General features: G+C 43.6%; 1 protein-coding gene across 3 annotated transcripts in view; it reads left to right on the top strand.

The window, feature by feature from the left end:
- TTYH1 (tweety family member 1) overlaps window positions 1–23,889 on the top strand; it is a 251,606-nt gene that overhangs the window by 149,086 nt on the left and 78,631 nt on the right. For all 3 annotated transcript variants that reach the window (XM_085616351.1, XM_085616349.1, XM_085616350.1), the window contains exon 3: window positions 16,738–16,849. In XM_085616351.1, the coding sequence (XP_085472477.1) occupies window positions 16,738–16,849 (112 nt within the window). The remainder of the gene's footprint in view (window positions 1–16,737; window positions 16,850–23,889) is intronic.

Raw genomic sequence — 23,889 nt, 5'->3', positions numbered from 1 at the left:
GCCCCCATAAACAAAACTGGCCCCCACCCTTACAGCTTCCCAGGGAAATGCCTGATGCCTTGTATGGCCAGTCCGGCCCTGGTTGAGGCACATGTTGAGGGCTGCGCGAGGTCACCATTTGGGAAAAGGATGGCGTGTATCAGGTCTGTGGTGGGATTTCTCAGGCAAAGCTCTGGCGAGACAGCTTGCACGACACCTGGCTGCTTTAAGAGGTTGGCCTTCTCTTTCATAATTCACAAGGTCCTCCTGGGAGGCTCTCGTGAGAAAGAAACACATCTCCAGGAAGGCTGCACAGCTCTGAGGCTGATACGATGCGAAGTGGCGGAGATCCGGCAGCTGCCAAGCCGTCAGGGGCCGCGCGCAACGCCTGACAGCCTCTCAGCGGCAGCATTACCGAGGCGGCGCTCTATAATTAACCCACGCGCTCAATGCTTTTAATGATAGGGGAGAGCTGACAAGAAAGCGCGGGAAATGGGTGAGGGAGTGAGCGCGAGAGAGTGAGAGGAAAGGAGAGAATGAATGGAAGTGAGAGAGGAGAGTGGGCAGGGCAAGGGGAGAGTAAGAGAGCTAGAAGAAAAGTGAGGATAAAAAGAGAAACATAGATGTTAAAGAAGAGCAAGAACATAAAACAGAAATACAATTTAGAGAGAGAGAAAGAGAGAGAGAGGAGAAGGAGAAGAGAGAGAGAGGAAGAGAAGAAATACTTATGTAGAGAAATGTGCTATGTAGACTAAGGAACAAACAACAGCGAGCTAGGAGTGGAAAAGAGCTAGACAAATAAAATAATTATAGGTCCATATTTATGACTCGGTTTACATCGCTCTTGCACCATGCAACGTGGTGCAAGATCGATGCAAAGCTTAAGTCATATTTTTAAAGGCACGAAAAGCCACTTTGCGTGGCTTTGAGTGGTTCCAAAACTGTGGAGTAATGCAATGCAGCGCAAATCTCTGCATTGCGTTATACTGCCCTGCGTAGGCGTTCTATGGGCATTGCATGGGTGTTCCCATGCAACTCCCATGGTTTTTGATGCATTCCCAGATTTTGAAGACCTTGTAAACCTGGGAATGCAGCAAACAGATACGCCTCCCCAGTAGAGGCGTAACAAGTAGAAATATCTTTATTCCTCCTCGCAAATTTTCCTCTTTCTATGTGAGCTGCATTCTGTAGCCCACATAGAAAGAGGAAAAATCCTCTCAGGATTGTTTTTGTGCCTGAAGGTGCCCCTTTTGGACACAAACAATCCTGCCTACAACACAGGCACCCTTGCACCAGGTTGCAAGAGTGCCTGCATTGGCACTAGGCTGCCAAACGGCACCAGCATAAGGGAAAAGAACAGGAATGTGCCGTATTGGATCAAAACAGTGCATTCCTGTCCTTTCCCTGTGATGCGGGGCAGCGCAGCATTGTGACTTGCTGTGCTGTGCTGCCATGCGCCACAAAACTCATAAATATGGCCCATATAGTTTAGAGAGTGAAGCTAGATGGAGAGAAGAAACGAGAGAGGGAGAGGAAAAAATACGCAGAGAGAAATTAGAAATATGCATGAGAGAGAAACAACGGGAGAGGAGAGAGGAAAGGTAAATATATAGATGGTGTGAAAAGAGATTCAGAGCTAAGGAGAAAGAAAAAGAAAGAGCGAAGAACAGAGGAGAAGGAGGAAGTGAATGGAGGGTGTCGGCGAGATAGGAAGTAGGTGAAATGGGAGAGGGAAAGAATGATAGAGTGAGAGTGTAAAAACAGAAGGAGAGAAAAAAGTGTGCAATGGGGAGAGACAAAGGGTGAGAGAGGGATTGAAAGGCAAAGAAACAAGCAGTGTAGATTGACAGAGTGGCAAGAAAGAAAGCGAGAGAAGAAAGAATAGAGACAAAAACGAGATAAAGATGGAGAGAGCAATAGCATACAAAGAGAGACACAGAAAGAAAAGTGAGAAAGATAGAGATGAGAATGAAAGGAGAAATGCAGAGAAAAGAAATAAAGATTAAGTGAGATAATGCAGACAGGAAGAGAGAGGAGAGAAGATAGAGAGAAAAAGAGGGTGGAACGAGAGGTAAGAGAAGATAGAGGAAGAAGTACAGAGAGAATAGAAGAGTAAGGGGAGCGGGAAGAGAAACTGAATGGAAGAACAATCGGAGAGAGTGGGATGGGAGTAGGAAGCCAGTGAGAAGCGGAGGAATCCAGAAACAGAGTGAAAAGAGAGAGATATAGATGGAAAGTGAGAGAGAATAAATAGAGATGGGAAAAGAAAGAAATCTAGAGTGTGTGAAAGGCAAAGTTAAGGTGAAATTTAAAAAATAGACATTTTGATGGACCGAGAGAGAGAAACAAGAGAGAGACAACAGAATACTAAAAAGTAAGGAGATAGAAAAGAAAGAAATGGGTAGAGACCCTGAAACAGGAAGAATGCTAGCGGGAGAGGACAAAAACTACAGAGAGCAAATTAGGGCACGGGAAAGACAGATGTGAAGAAATGGAAGAGAGATGGAAAGAGAGTAAGAGAAAGAGAGAGAGATGGAGGGAGTATGAGAGAGATAATGGAAGAGTGATAGAGGGGAATAGGAGAGAGAAAAGGTGAGAGATGGGGAGACAGTAGTAGAGCAAGACAAACAGTGGGAAGGAAAGAGAATGAGGCACATAAGATCTGAAGTGATAAAAAAGAGAGAGTGAGAGAGAGGTGGTTTAGAGGAAAAAAGAGAAATAAGAGAGAAAGAAGGAGAGAGAATGAGGAACTCAAAGTAAGAAATGCGAGTCACTGACAGCAAGAATGGGCGAGGGAGGGACAGGAAAAGAGATGGAGAAAAGGAAGGATGATGGAGGTAAGTGCCAGAGAGAACAGAAGCAGGACAGCAAAGGGCAAAGGTTATAGATGAAAGGAGATAAAGAGAAAAAAATGAATGACTGAATGAATGAAAGGCCATTTGTATAGCGCTCTGCACTTCTATAATTACTACACTGGAACCAAAGCAGATTTAAGCTAAATTCAAAAAGCCATGTCTTTAGTTTCTTTATGAACGCAGAGATAGCTAAGATGTCCCGAAGTTCAGGAGGCAGCTTATTCCAGGCAGAGGGTCCCTAAAAAGAGAAAGATCTGCCTCCGGGCCTAGATCGTCAGGTCCTGGGAATTTTGGCCAAAAAGCATTGGCGGAGGAAGACATCTGAAAGGAGAATAGAAACTAATCTTTGCCCTAAGATAGCCGGCGCCAGTCTGGTTAAGGCACTATGGACCAGAAGAAGGGTCTTCAATAGAGGTCTCTTTTTTACAGGAAGCCGGTGCAAAGCCTGCAAGTGAGCAGATACCGAGGGTCTCAAAGGCAGTCCCACGAGAGTGCGGGCCGCTGCATTATGGACCACCTGGAGTTTGTTAATGGGATAACCCGGAAGTTTCCAGACACAAGGCATTGCAATAATCAAGCCTTGAAGTTATTAGAGCTTGTATCACCTGTTTCATGGCAGTGAAAGATCGAAAGTGCAAAAACCTTCCTAGGACGCAGAGGGAGTCCAAAGCAAGTCCATAGTACCGCATTTACCTAAGGTACAAAGGAGGGACCATCCTCAAATGTGATGCCTAAATTCTTCAATGAATTCACATGATGCTCAGGGCATCTGCAAGCCAGAAAGACTGCCAAATTTCGAGGGCCTTTACTCTAAAAAAGAAAGGGAGGTAGTGTCCAAGAGAGGGGCAGGAATAAAAGTGAAAGAGAGAAAGAGACAAAACAGCAGCAGAAATAAGGAAGAGAGAGCAGTAACAGGAAGATGAAGACATGGAAAGGACAATAAATGAGAGAGTGAGGGACAGAGAGTCAGAGGAAGAGAGGGGGCAAGAAAGGGAGTAGACAGGAAGATCATGATAGCCCGAAAGGAAGATTTGGAAAAAGAGAGAAAGAATTAATAGTGAATGGAGTGAACAACATAAAAAAAGTCTGAGACACACAGAGAAAAACAGACCATAAATGAGTGGTGAATGAGTGGTGAATTTAAGGCGCAAACATGAGACATCAGAGAGTCGGAGAGAACGTGAGCGTGGCTTGCATGAAGGGGTAGAATGAGAGCTCACGTACAGGGAGAAAGGTAAAATGAGAAGGAGAAAGTTGCTCGAGCAGTTGAGAGATGGATTGTTGCGAAGAGAGGGAAGAGGGCGAGAGGGGGCCTGAGATACGATGTAAAAGAGAAAGAAAAGAGAAATGCGAGAGAGTGGACAAGAGCAAGAGGGGCCGGCAGCGTTAGAGAAGACGAAAAGGCAACCGAGGGCAAAGACTCGAGGAGAAAGATAACTTTGAAGGGATGGAAGGAGCTTGGCCTCAGCGGGGACTTGGATGAAAACCAGGTATGCGCCCTTGAGCTGGAGAAGCAGCGCAGTCATTGGCAGTGGCCCTGAGCGGAGCCTGTCGCCATAGTCACCGCGTGGACCACTGAGAAGAGAGTGTTAGCAGATCGCCATCAGTCTCTGTCATCCTCACAGCCCTCTCGCCCTCTCAGTGGCTGTCACTTGCTCCAGCCCTGCTGGCTTCCCTCACCCCCTGGAGGACTGTCTCCCTTGTTCCTCGACCCCCTCTGCCATGCATGAAGAGGGCATTATGATTCATGATTTCTGCTCCTGAAATTACCGCTGTCACGGGGAGCAAAAGTCCAAAGTCCAGGAATGCAATGGTATTCCATGCTTGCCCATGAGAAATGAGGACCAACCATTTTCAGGCCATTTTTCCCTCACAAGTTTCTCCGGGTGTTACCTGATGACATGTCCTGGTGTGGGGACTTCAGTGCAGCCTTACAGCATTACTTCTTCGCCTGGTAACTTCCCTGAGTTGTGGTGTTAGAATAGTCAATACATTCGTCCCTTTAGACACCTACCGTATGATGAGTAGTCGATATTATGATGCAATATATTATTGTGGGTTAAAATGAATGTCCTTGATATCGTGGCATACAGTCAAAAAGAAAAACCTTCACATCTACAAGAAATCCTGTACAAATGGGCATAAGTGAGAGGTGCGCTCTGAGCAGCGGATGGCTCCATGTGTATCACTAGTCCCCATAGGTAAAGGGTTATGAGCCAGAACTGACAAAACAATGTTTAAATCTGAAACAGGATGTGACGTCCAAACAGGACGAAAGAGATGGAAGATCCACCAATGATGCTCGACTTAACCAGGTGTGAGAACAAGCTAAAATGTATCCAGGGACCAGTCTAACAGAATAACCATTCACGACAAGACCCAGTGAAGAGCAAGAGCGGCGTCATCTTTGGATTCATCCTAATAAAATTCCATCTGGATACCTGAAGATACCAGATCCTTAGAAACCAGGTGGGCTGGTTCAGCAATTCGAGGCAGGAGTGGAGACCTTAGTACTTATGAGATAGTATATGCCTCCCCCACCCCCAAGATGCAGAAGATGGGGTTCCCTCGAATATTCTTGAAGACTTGAGACCCAACATCTATGGGGCCTGAATTGTGCACCCCTGATCCTGGCCGAGCTTGCAAATAGGTTTCGGAAACAGAGGACTAGTGGGAAAGTGCACAGATATGGCTTTAAGTCAGATGAAATGCTGCCCCTAGGGGTCAAAGGTCCCGATTCCCCTAAAAGGCACCCGTGGTGCATTTAGCATTGGCACAGGACAGTTATATGGCAGAACAACCCTAAATCAGAAAGAGCAGATCAACCACTGACCTAGCAAGCAAGGAATAGTGCCCTTTTCACCCTGGTTGGGTAGTAAGGACATGTAAAGTTGTAGTATAGTGGGGCCCTCATATCCATTGTCCACGTGCCACTGAACAAGGGAGCAAAAATCTCCCCTTCTATGAAGCATTGCTTTACTGAGCTTCAAACAAGGTTTTCATTGGTTACCTGTTTGGTCTTTCCCAATTCTTTGTTTTTGTATTTAATCGAGGAGACTGAATGTACTTTACTGCCAAGCACAACAAAGAAAGGGTCTGCCTGTAGCAGTAATGGAACACAATGGTCTTTGTTGGTGTAAATCAGAGGCCCTTTTCTGCTGGGTATTGTTCGTTTACATATAAGAGATGAGTTTGGTGATCTCAGCTCAGCGCCCGGTGACAGTGCAATGCCTGCTTGTGTATTAGTAGCACCCCACTCACTTAAGTCCCTCCCTCCCCCCAAGATGGTAGGTTACTGTGTACTACGTGTGATTGGGAGCTCTGAAAAAGCACAGAGTCCTCGCTGTCTGGTTCCAATCTCAAGTGCTCGAAGAATCTTGCAACATCCCCCAAATAACTATCAAAACGTAACATGCCGTCTTGCCTTAAAACTAGGAAGACTGCCCTCAACACGAGAAGGTGGATATGCGGGGTCTTGTGAGTCATGAAGATGCAGAGGACCCACTGTTGTACAGAACGCATGGGCCAGCCAGTCTGGGATTATGAACATCACAGGCTCTTGGGCAACCATGGATTCCCCACTGTCTCCAAGTCTTCCATCCATCACGGATGAGATGGGAGTGAGTGTGGGCTGTTTGTCTCTGTCCTTGCCTGGACATCTGAAGCTGCTGTTGGGTTCTGAGTGAGATGTACATATGGTGACACCTTTTGAACACAAGTAGCCCTCACTTCCAGGCATTTGATGCACGTCTCCCAAGAAGGGGGATAAGTTTGCCTCAGTGAACACGCTGTCTTCGTAGACGCATAGGTTTGCACGGAACTACCCTAGTGAAGAAGAGCTCCTGGGAAGGAATCGGTGAAAACCACATCAAAAAGAAGGCACAATACCTAACGGAGAGGCTGATAGCCACTTCCTGAGAAAGTGACACTCTCACCAACCAACTATCAAAACGTAACATGCCGTCTTGCCTTAAAACTAGGAAGACTGCCCTCAACACGAGAAGGTGGATATGCGGGGTCTTGTGAGTCATGAAGATGCAGAGGACCCACTGTTGTACAGAACGCATGGGCCTGCCAGTCTGGGATTATGAACATCACAGGCTCTTGGGCAACCATGGATTCCCCACTGTCTCCAAGTCTTCCATCCATCACGGATGAGATGGGAGTGAGTGTGGGCTGTTTGTCTCTGTCCTTGCCTGGACATCTGAAGCTGCTGTTGGGTTCTGAGTGAGATGTACATATGGTGACACCTTTTGAACACAAGTAGCCCTCACTTCCAGGCATTTGATGCACGTCTCCCAAGAAGGGGGATAAGTTTGCCTCAGTGAACACGCTGTCTTCGTAGACGCATAGGTTTGCACGGAACTACCCTAGTGAAGAAGAGCTCCTGGGAAGGAATCGGTGAAAACCACATCAAAAAGAAGGCACAATACCTAACGGAGAGGCTGATAGCCACTTCCTGAGAAAGTGACACTCTCACCAACCAATCACCCAGCTATGTTTAGAGTTCAGCATCCTGGTGAGCAGTAATGCTGCTATTGCAGCTGTTGCCTTTGGTGAAGAGGTGGGGTCTGAGCTACTGTCATTGAACTGACAGTGTGCTCCACCAACCATAAATCTCATGTGCAGCCACTCTCCCTTAGACTGGCAAATACACTGTGTAGAAGAGTCTCCTTCTTAAAGTTTAGCTCACAAAGGATGGATTGTAAAGGTGCAATGTGGGACGTAGGCCACATCCTCTTTTTTACCACAGTGAGGCTGCTGCAGAAACTCCAAGGAAGGACCATTTCTATCTGTCCCCTGACTCAGAAATAGGGAAGAGTGGAAAACACAGTCTGGCCACTTGTCCGCCTACATGATTCCCTTCTAAGACTGGAGGCAATAGGACACTCTCCCTTAATATTATTAACAACAACATCTTGTTTTATATAGTGTTTCATACCACAATTCTGCTGTTTATAGGTTTGATTTAAGGGTATGCAATTTAGCCACGTAGGAATGTTAGGAGAGTGGCTTGTGCTTCATAGGATTCTAACCTGTGGACCAGCAGATATCGGATATTTCAGCAGCAAGTGAATATCTCACTGAGCCACTCTGCTAACAGTCTTTGACTTTCGTCTTTGATTAACTTGGAATGGTTGATAATTGTCTTATCTTTACCGTCCCTTTCCATCTCTCTCTTTCTCTGCCACTCATTGCTTTCTTTACTCACTCTTTTCCCCTGCTTTTCAGCTTCTGCTACTTACAATACTTTCCCCCAGCCCTTTAGGTTGCAGCACAGCGGTCAGGTATGCTAAAGACATCTTGGGGACATTCAGAAAATTGACCTAGGAATGCATTCTGCCCTTTGCTTGCCATTGGCTTTGTGGTTTGTAACTCGTGTTTTCTTGCTTTCTATTTGCTGGCTTTATTGGTTTTAGGCTGTCCAGCTTGAGTTTGTACCTTCCCTTGCACAAAACTCATTTTCAGTATCCTTCCGCTGGTCCCTTTCTGTAAACAGGCCTGTAAATCTTGGGCCCGATTCACAGAACCAACTTAAGACAAAATCCTAAACTTACTACTTTTGGTATTCACAGACTGCACTTACTACTTTTGGTATTCACAGAATGCATTTACTACTTTTGGTATTCACAGAATGGATTTACGACTACTAACTTTACGTCCGCACTCGGGCCGGAAATTCCGGCCCGGAGGCGGGGCTTCCGGGCCGGAGGTGGAGATTTTGGCCATGGCTGAATCTCTGCCACTGGCCGGCCCGAGTGCAGACGTAAAGTTAGTAGTCGTAAATCCATTCTGTGAATACCAAAGTAGTAAGTGCATTCTGTGAATACCAAAAGTAGTAAGTGCAGTCTGTGAATACCAAAAGTAGTAAGTTTAGGATTTTGTCTTAAGTTAATTCTGTGAATCGGGCCCCTTGTTCTTATCTTGTCACATTTCCTGTGCATTGAAAGAGGCACTTGTTTGCTTTTCTTTCCTTAACTTCAAAGTGAGAGAGTTTATGTGACTATCTTTCTGGATAATGGGGATAGGAAAGAGTTTTTTTCCAGGACACGACAACATTTAAATGAACTGCATAAGTATTTCAGCATATATAGGAATTAGGAACACAAATTAAACACGTGTTGTTATTTTTGAAGTGTTAGAAACAAATACTTTAATATGATCATAACAAGTCATTATACATGGTGATGTAATTTCCACACATTTTTGTCTGTGCACTGTATATTTTATTTGTAACACTGTATGTCTGCAAATATAATGGTCATTTCTATTGAAAATGTGCTGCTGTAATGGCAGCGCGCTACAAAACCTTGAATACTCCACTCTAAGCCCATGCATTGGCGAGACCAATTGGCTTTGCCAATGCTTGTTGTTTCTATTACCATTCTCTTTGTTTCTCCACTCCCTCTCTTTGAGCACCGTTTTCGGCCAGCTCCTGCTTTCTCCTGCCCCGTCCATACCAAGAGGCGTGGAGTGGGGGTGCTGAGTCCAATTCCCAGCGCTGCCACCGACGCCTGGTAACCAGTGCCCCTCCCTGCCAGCTCCCGGATAATTGGCTGATGCCTTCGCGGCGCGTGCTCCCCGGGGCACAGGCCCTGTTGCTGTGTTACTGCCTGGGTTCATCAGCCAGCAGTGTGTGGGCCGTTTCACACAGTGCTGCCGCCCCCCTCTCAACTCAGCCTCGGGCACTTGCCAACATGTTTCTTCACTTTGAAAGGAAGGGTGACATCACTTTCTTTTCAGATTTGATTCTGTTTTCTTTTTCCGTTTAAAACCATGGAGTCCGTGCTTCGGGTATTTTTGTGGAGGGAAATTACAAAATTCGAACCCTAACCTTGATAAGTTATTATATATATTTTCGATTTCTGATTACTTAAAAGCCTCATATTTTGGGAGTAAATGACGTAATCACCAGGCAAATAACGAAACTCATTACTAGATTGTTTTTACCTTTGTTACCTTTGCTCACCTCGCCTCACAGACTTCTGAAGGTCACACTTCGTCCATTCCCCTCCCCAAATCGTGGTTAATTTGTTTTCTTGGTTATGATTAATGGTGATGGGTTTTTGTGGTTGTTTCGAGAACTGTGTTTTCTTGGTTATTGTTTCAATCTGATGTGTTTTGTGGGTTCGTTCCCGATAATGTGCTTTCTTCGTTATTGTTTTGTGGTGATGTGTTTTAGTTATTGTCTAGCAGTGGTGGGCTTTCTTAGTTATTGGTTTATGGCAATGGGCTTTATTGGTTGTTCTGTGGAAATGGGATTTCCTGGTAATTGTTTCTTGGTGATGTTTTTATGGTTATTGTTTTATGGCAATGGGATTTCTTGGTTGGTTCGTGGCAGTGGGTTTTCTTGGGTATTGTTTCAAGGTGATGTGTTTTCTGGTTTGTTTTTGACAAAGTATTTTCTTGGTATTGTTTTATGGTGCTGGACTTTCTTGGTTGTTTTGTGGCAATGGGTTTCTTGGTTATACATTTGATATTTTCACATGAAGCCCCAGATTTAGGACTACTTTTGTAAAAGGCTGGCAGCCAGTGGGGTTTGAGGAATCCAAAGCTTGGCACAGGATCAGAAGCGAAGGACTCAGAGATATCAAAGACGGAAGAGACTAGATGAGTCGCAGATTAGGTATACTTTGTGAGGTCCCAGATCTAAGCACAGTGAGGTCTATGGAAGCCCTCGACTTGCTGGCTGATATTTTCTGGAGGTTTTTCTTGCCTTTTTGTCGGTGTAAAGATGAACAAAAAGAGCTAAACTAAAGCATATGATTTTGGGCTTTAAAACTAACTTTGGATGTCTACTAGTGGTATATGTTCCAGGGGATTATGTCCTCTGCACCGCATCAGCAGATCTGTGGTAGTTTTGAAATGCTGGGGGTAATAGAGGTTCTGTTGCTTAGTATGGAAAATATTAAGTCGATGTGATTTATTCTCAAATTCAAAATCTAAAGTTCAAAGGATAAAAAACATTAGGAATAAAGCCCTCCTCTTTCCTTTTAGGGCCTCGTTACAGACAACTCCAGCTGTCGGTCACAGACAGCATTGTATACAATAGTCCAAATTCTAAATCCAAATCTAAATTTAAATCCGGTATTTGTAAAGCGCAAACTACTCACCTCTAAGGGTCTCAAGACGCTGTGGGTCGTTGAAGAGATTAAGTGATCCATTGCCCAGAGTCACATGGTGCTGGGGTGAGCTGCCGCCAGTGCCGGGAATCGAACCATGAGCCCTGCGCTCTGGAGTCGGTCCACAGTGTCAACTCATGGTTAGCTGGCTTTCTTGTCAAGGTCAGCTCCCTTCTATTTTTTGTATGGCTTTCCCCCTGTTTGTCCATCCCCTGGAGCCTAGCTCTTTTACCCTTGCTTTTGATTGGATATGATGTACCCTTTCCCTGTTGGATCATGGAACTACTTTTTTGTTTTTTTCGTGTTATTACTTGTTTAGCACTCAATGGGAGTGGACGTCTTTGCCGTTTACTTCCCTCTCTCCCCTCCTGCTCTTCCTCCTGATGCTCCTCGGCTGCGCATCATGTGTCAAATGACGGTCTTGGTGATGTCCTTAGTGATCCGCGGTGGTAGCCGATATTGGCTTTGCTTTGTTAAAAACTTTAAACTTTGCTGACATTAGCAAAGCCAAATGGAGTTGTCCACATATTTTAAAGGTATAGAAATATTGTTTCTATACTTGCCGCCACATTGAGCGACAGAACATGTGTTGCATCGTAGAGTTAAAAGCATGTGATGATGACACACATGTTGCATCTCACATTGCGGAAGCCATCTTGAAAGTATGGGAAGCAATGTTTTCATTGCTTTTTAAACTTTTAACACAGCTGCTTTTGCACTGGCAAAACCGGTCACCTCCCTCTCTGAACATTGGACAACAAAATTGATTGTCTTTGCCAGTGCTTGTTCTTCTTTTTATGGAGGACTCACCGCGAGAACCTGTTTATTTTTCCCACTTCGATGTTGCCTTCCAATTTCCTCTCAATGGCGTTTCCCTGTAGGCCGCCTTTCTCCGCTTTCCAGTTTACTATTTTGGCATTTGGAGAGGTGCTACAGTTCTGTCTCCTGCCTTGTACACATTTTACAATGAAAACGCTATTGTTTTGTGTGTGAAATGTATATTAATTATGATATAAAAATACAGAATATGTTTTTTCAATATAGCAGTTTAAGATCTTTTGGATTTCAGTCTTTTTTTCTATCCTATCACCAAGGTAGCAGGTGTCCCGTTCATCTGCTACAGAACGACAAATCGCAATCCCGGCATGTCATTTTTTTAATTCTTCCCTCATGCTTTCCGCTCACCTCTTCTTTTTGCTCTTTCCTCCTCTTCCCTCTGCTTTTTTCAGCCCTCCTGTACCTTCTGATGACTGAAGCATGCAGGTTCTATTGGAGAGAGCAACGAGCACACATTATAAACAATTTTAAGTGCGATTTTTAGAGTTTGGCTCCATTATAAACGTGGTAAATGTTCTGTTTGCTGATTGACAAGTGCATTATAGCCTGTGGCATTTGTAATATAAGGGACGGGATATCCTCTGCGTTTTGATGGAGTAGGCAATCTGTCGAACTGTAAATAAGACTCTACATTACTGGTCAATAAAATCTGAATCCCGAAAAAGGGATAATGTAGCTATTTAATTTGAATTTGAATTTAAAAGCATTTATTAAGCGCGCTTATACCATGCGTATTCAGTCGAACTTGGCACCACTGGGGACGAGCTGTATAGTTATGATGTGGGAGTGAAGCCGAGCCCCTGGTTAGTAAGAGGTGCTGGGCCTGGTGGTGCACCCTAATGTCCCATACTGTCCCCCATACACCCCATCTCCCTACCCTGTGGTGGAACAACACTGCCTTTCCCTGGTCTCTTCTGCCTTGATCCAAATCCTTCCTTTTGGGAGCTTGGGAGTCACGATGCATCGATGTGCCGGAGAGAGTCATCTGCCGTGACATGACAAACGGCCCCGGTGTCTCTTCCTGATGCTGAGCGTGCCCTCTCTCTCGCTTCCTTACAAACCCTTGTCGGAGAAGGGCTGCGCTTGTTTGACATTCCACTCAGACATAGAAATTACATGAAATAGTTTTATAAAGAGCGCAATACCCGAAGGTGTCTTAGCGCTAAACGGAACAAAAGACCAGAACAAAAACCTAGAAAAGACTGGTCTGGGACAGCTGTTAGTCTACTGGGTAAATAGCCAGGTCTTCAGCTGATTCCTAAATATCTGCAGTGTAGCCTGTGAACGTAGAGCAAGCAGTAAAGTGTCCCAGAGTGGCCCTTCACAGTAAAACAAAAATCGCCCCCCACCCCATTTCAATTTGTATATTCTCAGGACCTTGACCGTTCGAGGCGAGCTCGACTTAAGGTTCCTACTGGGGGTATCCCAGGAGAACTGGGAGGGTCAATTCTTCTCTCTGCAAGCTCAGCAGAGCGCCACTGGATGCTACATCAGTAGTTCTCTTGTCTACGTAGCTGTGATGAGGACTTGCAGTCACACCTCCTGAAGGATCTTCCTGCTTACAGAAAGACCACTGTAGGCACAAGTATGGCCGTTCTGTTTTTGTTTCCAGTCGTATTCCCTGTAGAAAAGTAGGGATGTGACTGTGGATCCCATCCCAGGGGATGCCTTCTTCTTCTTGCCACTTGCCAGTGATCTTCTGTCATGCCAGCAGGGTGTGTAGCTCCTAGAGACTTGTCATACACATTTCGCTTCAGCAACGTGGAGAACGACAGACTCATATGTCACGATAGCTGATCATTTTGAGTTTCCATGTCCTAGCTTGGTTAATATGTACAACTCTGTCTCACCTCTTCAGAAACTCAAACTACTTCAATAATACAATGGCCTTTGATCTAGTGGGTCACTTTACCTGAAGGAAAATGATGTCTCGAGGCACAGAGTCAAGAGGGTGACACAGCAGAATCCTAGTTAGTGCAACATCAGTAAGAAAAGAGCCTCAGATATGTCACAGGTTTACGTTTACCAGAGCGTCCGGCACAGCACTCACACTCAGGGGTAGATCTAGCAGTGGACTAGCCTCTCTGGCCTTTCATGAAAGCCTTGGTAGGTGAAAGCGACCCTATTCCTAAGCCTACAAACCATGTAAAGATGCAAATCCATGGCAATATTGAAAGGCAACCAGAACTGTGACCTTTGAAATCAGTACTGCGGTGCCTCCTCTGGCTGCCAGAGAGATGCAAGGTGGCATTTCAAATCCTTACCCTTACCCCTTTGGCAATGTACCTAAGTGACCCTCAGCTCTATACATTTCCTCTTTCCCATCCTTGCAAGGATCATTGCAGCACTACTTGTTCTTTTAGGATTTCAGCACTTTACAACTGACACTGATATAGAAATAGAAAGAGGAAAGAGATCTCTAGGCAACATTTCAGTACAATAGCTTATCATTAAGGATGCAGAGCCTGCTTGAAACGCCAGGCTGAGAGCATGGAGTATGGACATTTGTAGGGGGGTAGTCAATTCTGAAGTGATCACCCTAAGTCTCAGAACAAGGGGCTTTTATATGGTCCCTAGCTCCACCATTCTACAAGAAGGTTACCATTCACTGCTGGGCATCAGGTAAGAAGCCGGGTCGCCAGTCCAGGGAATTTGAGGTTCATAAAAGCTGTAGCATATTAAGGTGAATTTGTAACTAAGATGTGGTTGATCGAAAGGTGCAGTGTAATTTGTGTGAGCTTTCCGCAGTGCTTACTGCCTATAAAATCTTCCAGTGTGGGTTGTGGGCATCAAAGGACCCAAATATTTGTACAGCATCTGCGATGCATATAGGAAGACAAGAGCTGAGCTGCCAGGGTAGAAACAAGAATTAAATATGGTCTCCCAGTACCTCATCAGACAGAGAGGGCTGGAGGGGACGAGTCAGGTAGAACCTTTCCGTCCTTGTTACTAAAACTTTATATTTCCAGTCGCATTGATTTCTTAAACGACATCGGTTACATTTGCAAAACCTACCAAATCAGGTCCTACACGTTCAAAAGCTACGACCACTAAACAACAGAATCTGTCTATGGCGAATTGTTGCCTAATTGCTTGAATCAATAGAAGCTGCATCCATGGCGCATTTTACCCTATGATTTCCTGGGATCCGTGGCCACCATTCTTGGTCCATAACAGACACGCCACACTTGGAGTTGTGGATGCCATTGATGGTAATTTTATGCTTCAAAATTGTACACCACACTATGAGTGAACCAACTGATGGCAATGCCTACAAGAGACAGTCTAATCCCTGGCACAGTGAAGGACTGTCACTACCAGGGTTGGAGAAATATTGTCAGAAATAATTATTTTGTTCTACATATTGTTTAAATGAATGTAGTGCTATTGGGTGTAGATTTTCTATTAATAAATCCAATGGGCGATATTTTTGTAAAGGATATTTAGGACAAATTGTTTTGTCATATGATATTTACTTTGTGATATTATTCTTCAATACCCTCACATACTGTAGTCAGCTAACAGGAAAAGTATTGGAAAAGACAATAGGTGTGGGTTTTGTCAATGGTTTTAGCTAAGCTGTACAGCTTCCCAATGCTGTGCATCATTTTGTAGCACACACCATGCATGAATGCTCCTCCAAAATGGCATGGCCACTTTTTTCTTTGTTTGCTGATTCAACTCTAGCTAATAAACAGCAAAAAACCAAGCAAATTATTTTACTTTTTTGGGGAAAGTGGACGGGGTAGAAAGAACACAGGTAAATAGGTAGGTGGGGAAATAGCGCAGGGGGGCATGGAAGCTACGGAGGGGGCTGGTGGGGGATGAAGCAACTCAGTTGTTTGGAAGCAACGCCAAGAGGGCTAGAGGCGATGAGTCCAAGGGTGCGGTTGGGGGTAAGCAACACTGCTAGAGGAGAATCGAGCAAACTGGCAAGAGAGACAACAATGTAGAGGGTGAGAAAGAATAGCAAATGGGCAAGAGAGGGCACATTTGGAACTGGGAAGGGGTAGAGGCACATGGACAAGAAAAGCAACGCGGGTGGGGTGCACTCAAGGGCAAGCGCATCACGGAGGGCAGTTGGGGAGAAGCACACAGGCGAGAGAGCAGCATGGAAAGGGAAAGAGAAGATCACTAGGGAGACAGCTAGAATACACATGGACTCTTGTAGATTGTTTAAACAAAAAGAAAAGTATCACCTGAAATTCGAGCAGTATCAGCACACAGCAATGTGTCCATGCTTCAAGGGAGGGAAAAACACAAGAGGAAGAAGGAAAGCCCACACATATTAATGAATAAAAAAATAGGCAAATGACCATGACAATGAAGCATGCCAATGGTATCAATTGGCGGGCTCTAAGCCTATTGTAAGCTAACAATATGTCTCACAAATAGTGAATGCTCTGTCTACTAGGCAAGACCTAAAAAGGAAAAGCATGCACTTCCACAGCTGCCTTCTTAAATGATTTAAGTTTTATTTGAACAAAATGCCATTCCAATATGGCCACTGCAGATCTGTAGGCATTCCTTGCAGCTCTCTAGGATAGCAATAACCATTGGCTAAGCCAATAGGTTTCACAGACAAGACTTATTGGCTTTGCCAATCCTTGTTCTTGTGCAATGGCCAATAAAACATATCTATATGGATTTAAGTACGTGTGATGTAGTAGTTCATCAGTTGAAGACTGTGCTGGATGCAGAAAGTGAAAACAGCCTTGTTGAAACTGTACAACCTTTCCACCAGCGTAAATTCTAATTTAAGTAAAATTCTGCTTTAGTAGCCCATACAAGTCTTAGCCTATCTTTGATTTAATGCTCAGTTTGAGACTCAACTGATTGAGGATACGATCCTTGTTTGTGAATTCTGATCTTTTACAAGATAATAGTAAATAAACATCTTTGTCTGAACTCTTTCTCTTTGCCTTCATTCATTTTCTTTTTAGTGCTGGGATCGGCATCGGTTTCTACGGCAACAGTGAGACAAATGATGGCGTCTACCAGGTCACCTACTCTCTCACACATGCTAACCACACGCTGACCTCCATCGACTTACTGGTGAGTGAAAAGATGGAAACTGCATCACCGCTTCTCAGAAGAAAATTCCGTAAAACACAATGGGTCCTGAAATGTGCCACGTTCTTTATGTTTGTTGCATAAAACGTATTTTTCTTTATCTCTCTGTCTTTTTTTAAATTTGTTTTCACTTTCCTTTCCTTTTTCTTTCCAATGCAGTTATATTTCCTCAGGTTGTTTTTTTCTTTATTGTTTTAATATTTCCATTTTGCTTCATACTATTTTTAATTTTATTATTATACTCATGATCTTTCCCTCCACTTCTTCATTCTTTTTTTCTGATTGTATTTTTGTCTTCCCCTTTTCTCTCCCACTTAGTGCATTTCTATTTCATTCTTGTACTTAATTGCTTTCAACATTTTATCTTTCCTTCACTATGTCATTTCGATTTCATTTACTCTTAATGATTGTTTTCTTTTCTGCAATATTCCTTTCTTACTTTCATAGTTCTCTATTATCGTTTTGTGGCTTTCAACTGGAAGTAGTAGCCTCACCCATAACCAAAATATTACTTGTGGGTTGGTCACTACTAAACAGAGTAACTTGTTCTCACAAAAATCGGAACAAATCCAATTCAAATTCTATTTCTAGATCTGTAGTAATGAAGGGTGTGAGAAAAGACAATAAGCCAAACAATAATAAATGACAGTTATAGAGTTTCCTAGTGCCTAATCAGAATTTGTTTTTTTGTTGTTAATTTGGTAGCAAATTGTATAAGCGATCTAAGGACCTATCATATACCCACACTGTCTCTTGTTTTGAAATGTAACAATTTGTTCCCCCATATTGTGAATCACTTTAATTTGTATGGTTATCACCCTGTACATTGAATTGTGTGTGTATTTGTATAATGTGATGGACATGAAATTCATAACTTTACTAGTGATATGTCTTTTTTCACACCACCTATTTATATGTTCAGTTTCTTTGTTCATGAACCTTTTTGGCTGCTTTTACTATATTTATGTATGCATTATATTGACGTTGTGAAACAGTTGTTAGAGAGCAGTGGAATACGATACTTCAATGATTGGGGAAGGTTGGGAAACGACTCAAGCTTGTGTACATCAGGTGAGGTGTTTACACGTTCTCATTACATAATTACAATGCATTCACATATATAAAACATATATCTTTTGAGAGTTAAAGTCGCTTTGAAATGCCAAAGCTGGGCATCGAGCCCCGATCTCGTGGTTGCCCAGCTAGAAAATGACTCACTAGATGGCATTTCCTCTCTAGTCTCTTCTTTAATATTCCACCCAGCTCTCTTTCGTGGACATTGGACGTCAGCCATCTACTGTCGGCTTTATACATACATGTTCTATTGTTATGTATACATGCATGACTTTGCAATTGATTTTTGTTACAGCACATATTAGTGGCACCCGACCACCTGCCTTGTCTAAATCTTTTATCAGGTGGTCTTTCTTTTGTAGGGTTTACAGTTTTACCCAAATGTTGTGCTAGCACCAGATTTAACAGCCAAGCTTTGGATTCTTCTCTCTACATCATTCATCAAAGTTGCAGAGAGAACCAAGTGACTCAGTAAATCATAAACTGACCGTCCCGTTATCTGACTACCAGCAACCCAGAATGAACTTAGGACACGGCAGAGCAGAATTTATGCATTCCTCATTGCACTCAGTCAGGGACATGTCCAACTAATGGAGAGATGGAACTGTGCTTCCATTTAACTCTTAACCAAAAGACAGGTTCTTCAGCAGATATGTCTCAAACATTTTATTTAATATTTTAAAGTGCTAAGCACTCATCTGGCCATGTGTGTGGTGCTGAGTGAATATTCCGATCGGTGATGTCATCGTAAATTTTCTTCAATATTTCTTTCATTCAATTTATTGTATTTTAAGGTTCCTATTTGGAAAGCACCCTCTGTACCGGAAATCCCTGTTGACCGGTATTTAAGTAGCATAGGTATTGGTGGGAGCGATGGAATACTATACTAAAATCTGGCTGGTTAAGACTGAATCTTGGAGCTGGTTGTTATTGTATGTTTATTGTTTGTAGCTGGTGTTTTGAGGCGTGCATATTGAAATGTCCAAAATCTGCATGCTACATGTGGATCCTGTCAAAACTATTTGTAACCATTCAAGTGGCATTTCCACCAGAGTTATTTTGTATTTAAGTACTAGTGTTCATTGAATCTTATTGAAAAGTCACACCCTTACGATAGTATTGTTAATAGGTACTTAGAAAGTGCACGTGAACCTGAAGGTATCTTGGTGCTATCGTATACTACAGTAGCAGCAAAAGTAGTCGATGTTAAGAGTGAGCATCAAATGCCTGCTTTAAAATCCAGGTCTTCAAGGCTTTCCTAAAAGTAGATAGCTCGGCAATTGACTGAATCTTAGTTGGAAGAGCAGTCCATTCCCTCGGTGCCAATATCCAGAACCTACGTCCCCAGAATTCAGTTTGCATAATTAGCAATTAGCTATAGCCAAGCGAAGGGCTTTCCTAGAGACATATCTCGACATGCGATTGATTATCAAATCTGGTGCTAAACCATGTAAGGCTTTAAATATTAGACAATACATTTTAAATTGAATGTGCTGTCTGATAGTTGGCTAATGTAGGCTTTTCAGAAGCGGTGAAATTTTGTTCTGCACGGTACTTTTAAAGGTTATCTGGGTGCTGCCTTCTAAATCAGTTGGAGCCTGTTGATGCCACGTTTAGGAAGACCAAACATAGTCCATAGTACTAATGGCTCTGCAGCACTGATTGTGCCACCCACTTAAGTAGCCCTTTCACCATGTTTCAGGCCTGCCATTGCAGAGCCTGTGTGCATATAGGTTTAAACTGCCATATCGACCTGGCCAATAAACCTTTTACCAGGCCCAAACCTTACTTTATAATACATATGTCACCCATAGGGAAGGCCCTAGACAACCCAGAGAGGAGAGCAGGGTGCAATGTGTTTAAAAAGTAGGACATGTACTTTTAAGTTTTAAATGTCCTGGTAGTGGAACACTTTTAAATTGGTTTTCACTACTGTCCAGTTCTATCCCTCCCATAGGATAACATTGGAGATGCCTTATTACAGTATATAAGTGCAATTTCCAAATGGAAAGAGGTAATTAGTTCATCTTTGGTGTCTCTCGAATCCTAATTTAAATCCTAAAATATGATGAAGTCCGATTTTAAATTACAATTCTGCAAATGCCACTTTTAGAAAGTAGGCATTTTCTTGCCTTAACACTGCCTGCAGCCTGTCTCTGGTCACATGACTGGATATAATTGACAGTTGGGCTCTGTGTATTCCCTCTAGACAGCCACACACAATAAGAGCTTGTGAGTGACTGGATGGTCCATCACTTGAGGATGGAAGGGAGGAGCTGGACACAGTCTCACTGATACCTGAATAGGTTGTGGACTCCTGCTTTACTGTGCTGACCCGCTGCCTACTGCCCTCTTACCTGGGTGAGAAAGAGTGGAACTGCATCTGTTGAACTCAGAATACAGAGTGACTCCAAGGACTAGTTGGCTGGCCTCAGGGTCATAACATGCTTCCAACCACCTTGCATCTGCACCTGAACTCTGCCATCTTTGAGTCTACCTTGCCGAGTGGTGCAACCTCAGTCCTGGACCCTTGGAAGTGGGCTTACAGTGCTTTGCCAGCCTCTGTGGATCCAGTGGAACTGACGCATCATCTCTGTTGTGCAACCCCGTGCACAATCAACGCACATCCTCTAGTGCGTGAATAGGACCCATCCCAAAGACTTGCATCACGCCACAGCCTGCCTTGCCTTTGGAACTGCCATTGAGCAAGGTATCCTTGGTGCATGCCATCCCATCTCTCATATTGACAGCGAAAGAGCTTCGCAGCTCTCTGGAACCAACGTATTGCCCTCGTGTGAGATGTGTCTTCGAAGTTGAACCACACAGCTCTCCACAAACCAGGATTTAAGGTACTATGTTCAGCGGGCCAAACGAGGTTCCTGTAGCCGACCCACGCTCAATTGCAGTCAGCCCGACCTTGTGACTTTGTACTGGTCCAGCGTTACCAGATAGCACAGTTGTCGTTTTACGCCTTTTGGTGCTATTTTACTTAAAAACTTTAAAATTCAATGTCTCTGTTTCTACTGATTGGATCTTTGTTATTTTGGTCTTGTTTTATTTATTCATAACTACTCATTTTTTTGTGGTGTGTTTTTTCACTGTGTTATTGTTTGAAGTGTTGCACAAATAGTTTGCACATTGCCTCTAAATTAAGCCTAACTGCTCTGTGCCAAGCTACCAGTGCGTTGAGCACAGGTAAATTTGGGGTTTGCTTGTGCCTTACCCTGACAAGGATTGTTTATGCCACTTCACTAGGGCTCACAACCCAGTCAACCGACAACCCAATTTCTTGCAGTTAGGTATTTGCATAACTCATAGGCATTCAAATATAATGTGGATGCATTTTGTCGAGTGTCTTAGACTCCCCTTGTTTCATTATATAAACGAAAATTCCTATCCCGTTCTCCACCAGGCAACTCATGACTGTGCTTGGATATCTTCCACTGGGGACGTCCTTTTCCTGGTCATTAGATTGTGATTGTTCTATTGGACAAAATGAATACAGCTATTACGATGAAAAATCTGAAGCTCACTGAATCATTCCTGTGACGTAAAATGCTGAAAAAGAGCAGCAGAGGTAGGGGCATATCTCCTCCTTGATGCTCGAAAACTGGAAATAAAGATATCAGCATGTCAAAAAGTAAAATTGCCTCATTTTGTTAACAAGTCAAAGGATACTCCCCATATGTGCTGGGTTACAGACAGGTAATGCTGCTAGCTAGGGTGTGTGCACATATTTATCTCTACATTGGTGGAGTGTGCTTGTATCAAAACAGTACCCCACATATCTATATATTCTGTGATTTACTTTTGCCGCAAGGACCTTTAGTTACTATTCCTATTTTGATGTCATCGCAGACCTTGGGGGTCCACCAAATATAAGATTACGACTTGAGGGGGGCATGCCTTCAGAAACCAGTGACTCATTCTTTAGAACCCTGTTACATCTGGAATCCGCCCTCCATCTCTTGTGTTCACATTTCAAGAAACCATGGCTATTCATAACCCATACATCTGGTCACCTCTGTGCAATTAATACTGTGCAATAATGCCAAGATACCCTCTACAGGGTAGATCACAGCTTTCCAAACTTTTCATGTTGGTGACACACCTTTAAGACAATCGCGACCTAGTGACACGGTAATGCGAGCGAGCGAAGCGAGCCACTTAAGGGGGATTCGGGGCGGTTCTCCCCCCGAGAAAAGTTTGAAAAAATAGTGGGCAAATGGTGCATTTTCAAGCAAATTCGAGAAAGCAGGAAGGTTAATAAAGAAATTGTGAATCTGTTCTAACAAAGACAGTGACTGGCAAAACTGGGTGTAAGGTTAAGTTTGTGCCTGAAACAAGAATATAATCATGCACACATTGACACATGCCCCAGTGATTTACGGCACAAAAAGGGCGGGTGCACGCACAGCCAACCCTTTAAACAAGTTGGATGAGAAATGTACACTACCAGATCTAGAACCAAAAGAAGCCTTTGGAAAACAATCTACCAGGCCAACATTGTGGCAAGTGACGATGATCACACCCAAGCCAGTTCACACTAGAAGGGGGAAAGCCCATTTTGGAAAACTGAGACCAAATTATAAGATAGTTTGCTCTCATATATCAAAAATGACATATGAGAGAAAATTAGTGAAAGGAAAGGTTGAAAAAAGAGAAATAAAGTGTCAGAAAAAGAAAGGGAGATCAGAATGAGCAAAGGAGATAGTGAAGAACCAGAAATAAGGATGGCAGGGAAAGAACAAAGAAGTGGAAGATGGTGGAAGATGGAGCGAAACAAGAAGACTAGTGATGGATATGAGAGGAAGGATATAGAATGAACAGAAAGAGAAACAAAGAAGAGAGTTTAGGTTTAGGACGAGCGAGGATGGTAAAATGAGAGGGAGGGAGGCGATGAGACTGAGTGAAAGGCACGAGGGGAAGAGGCATGAAGCGATAGAGAGGAGACCAGGTGAAAGAAGGACAGATGAGTGAGGATGGAGATAGGGAAAAGAGCAGTGCTTAATTTAAACCGGTGGTTTCCACCCCTTCCCCCAACCCACCCGCCCCACTGCTGCTACCAGGCATTAGCCGCGACTGCTTCTTTGTTTACAGAGCCCTGAAATGCGATAAAAAGCAGAAATATAAAATTATGATTTCTCATATCCCAGAAACGAAACAGCCGTTTTCTTTTTATCAAGGCAAATTGCGCAGCCCACATTCCACATTTGGCAACCCCATTCTTAAAAAAAAAAACACCTGACCGCCCTTTGCCTGTCTGCGTTTCGAAGAATGAGCAAACAAAACAGACAGTTGTGCAGCAGGCAGATTATTAACATTTAACACTAGAATGCTGAGCTACCACCTGTGGCTTGTTTAAAATGTAAACATGATTACAGACTACTTCGCAGAAAGCTTTCTGAAGGTCGGATACCCCTATCGATCCCTAAACCCTTTAAAACCCCTAAATACCCCTTACCCTCATCCACCCATGAACCCTAAACAGCCCTTATAACCCTTACGACACTGAAACCTTACTCGTCCCACCACCTGAACCCTTAAACCGCCCCCTTTTTAATGGCATAAATATTATGACATTGAAAAATACCTACTTGGTAAAGTACTGTCTGGTAAAGTCCCACGTGTTACTTTACCCTCGTAATTACGTCCTGCTGGTTAAAGACTTCAGGCTGCTTACTGACTGCTCCACTGTCGCCCTATGCATAATTGCATTCATTCTGCCACGTAATGCTCTTGTGCAGTCAGTGTTGTCTGACTGCCTGCTTTACTCAGGCCCATAGTACTCCGAAGGGGCTTTAGGCGCGGGGCATACAAAATGTGATACTCCTAAAATAAGTACGTCTGAAGTTCGTTTTTAAAGCCTATGAAGGATTAGCTAAAATGCAATTTGTAAAATAGTAGGTTCCAAAATTAGGGGAAGGGGCACTGTAGGGGAACCGAAG

Source organism: Triturus cristatus, chromosome 7 (assembly GCF_964204655.1).
Source record: "Triturus cristatus chromosome 7, aTriCri1.1, whole genome shotgun sequence".
NCBI classification, from domain to species: Eukaryota; Metazoa; Chordata; class Amphibia; order Caudata; family Salamandridae; genus Triturus; species Triturus cristatus.
This window is presented reverse-complemented; position numbering and strand designations above follow the sequence as displayed.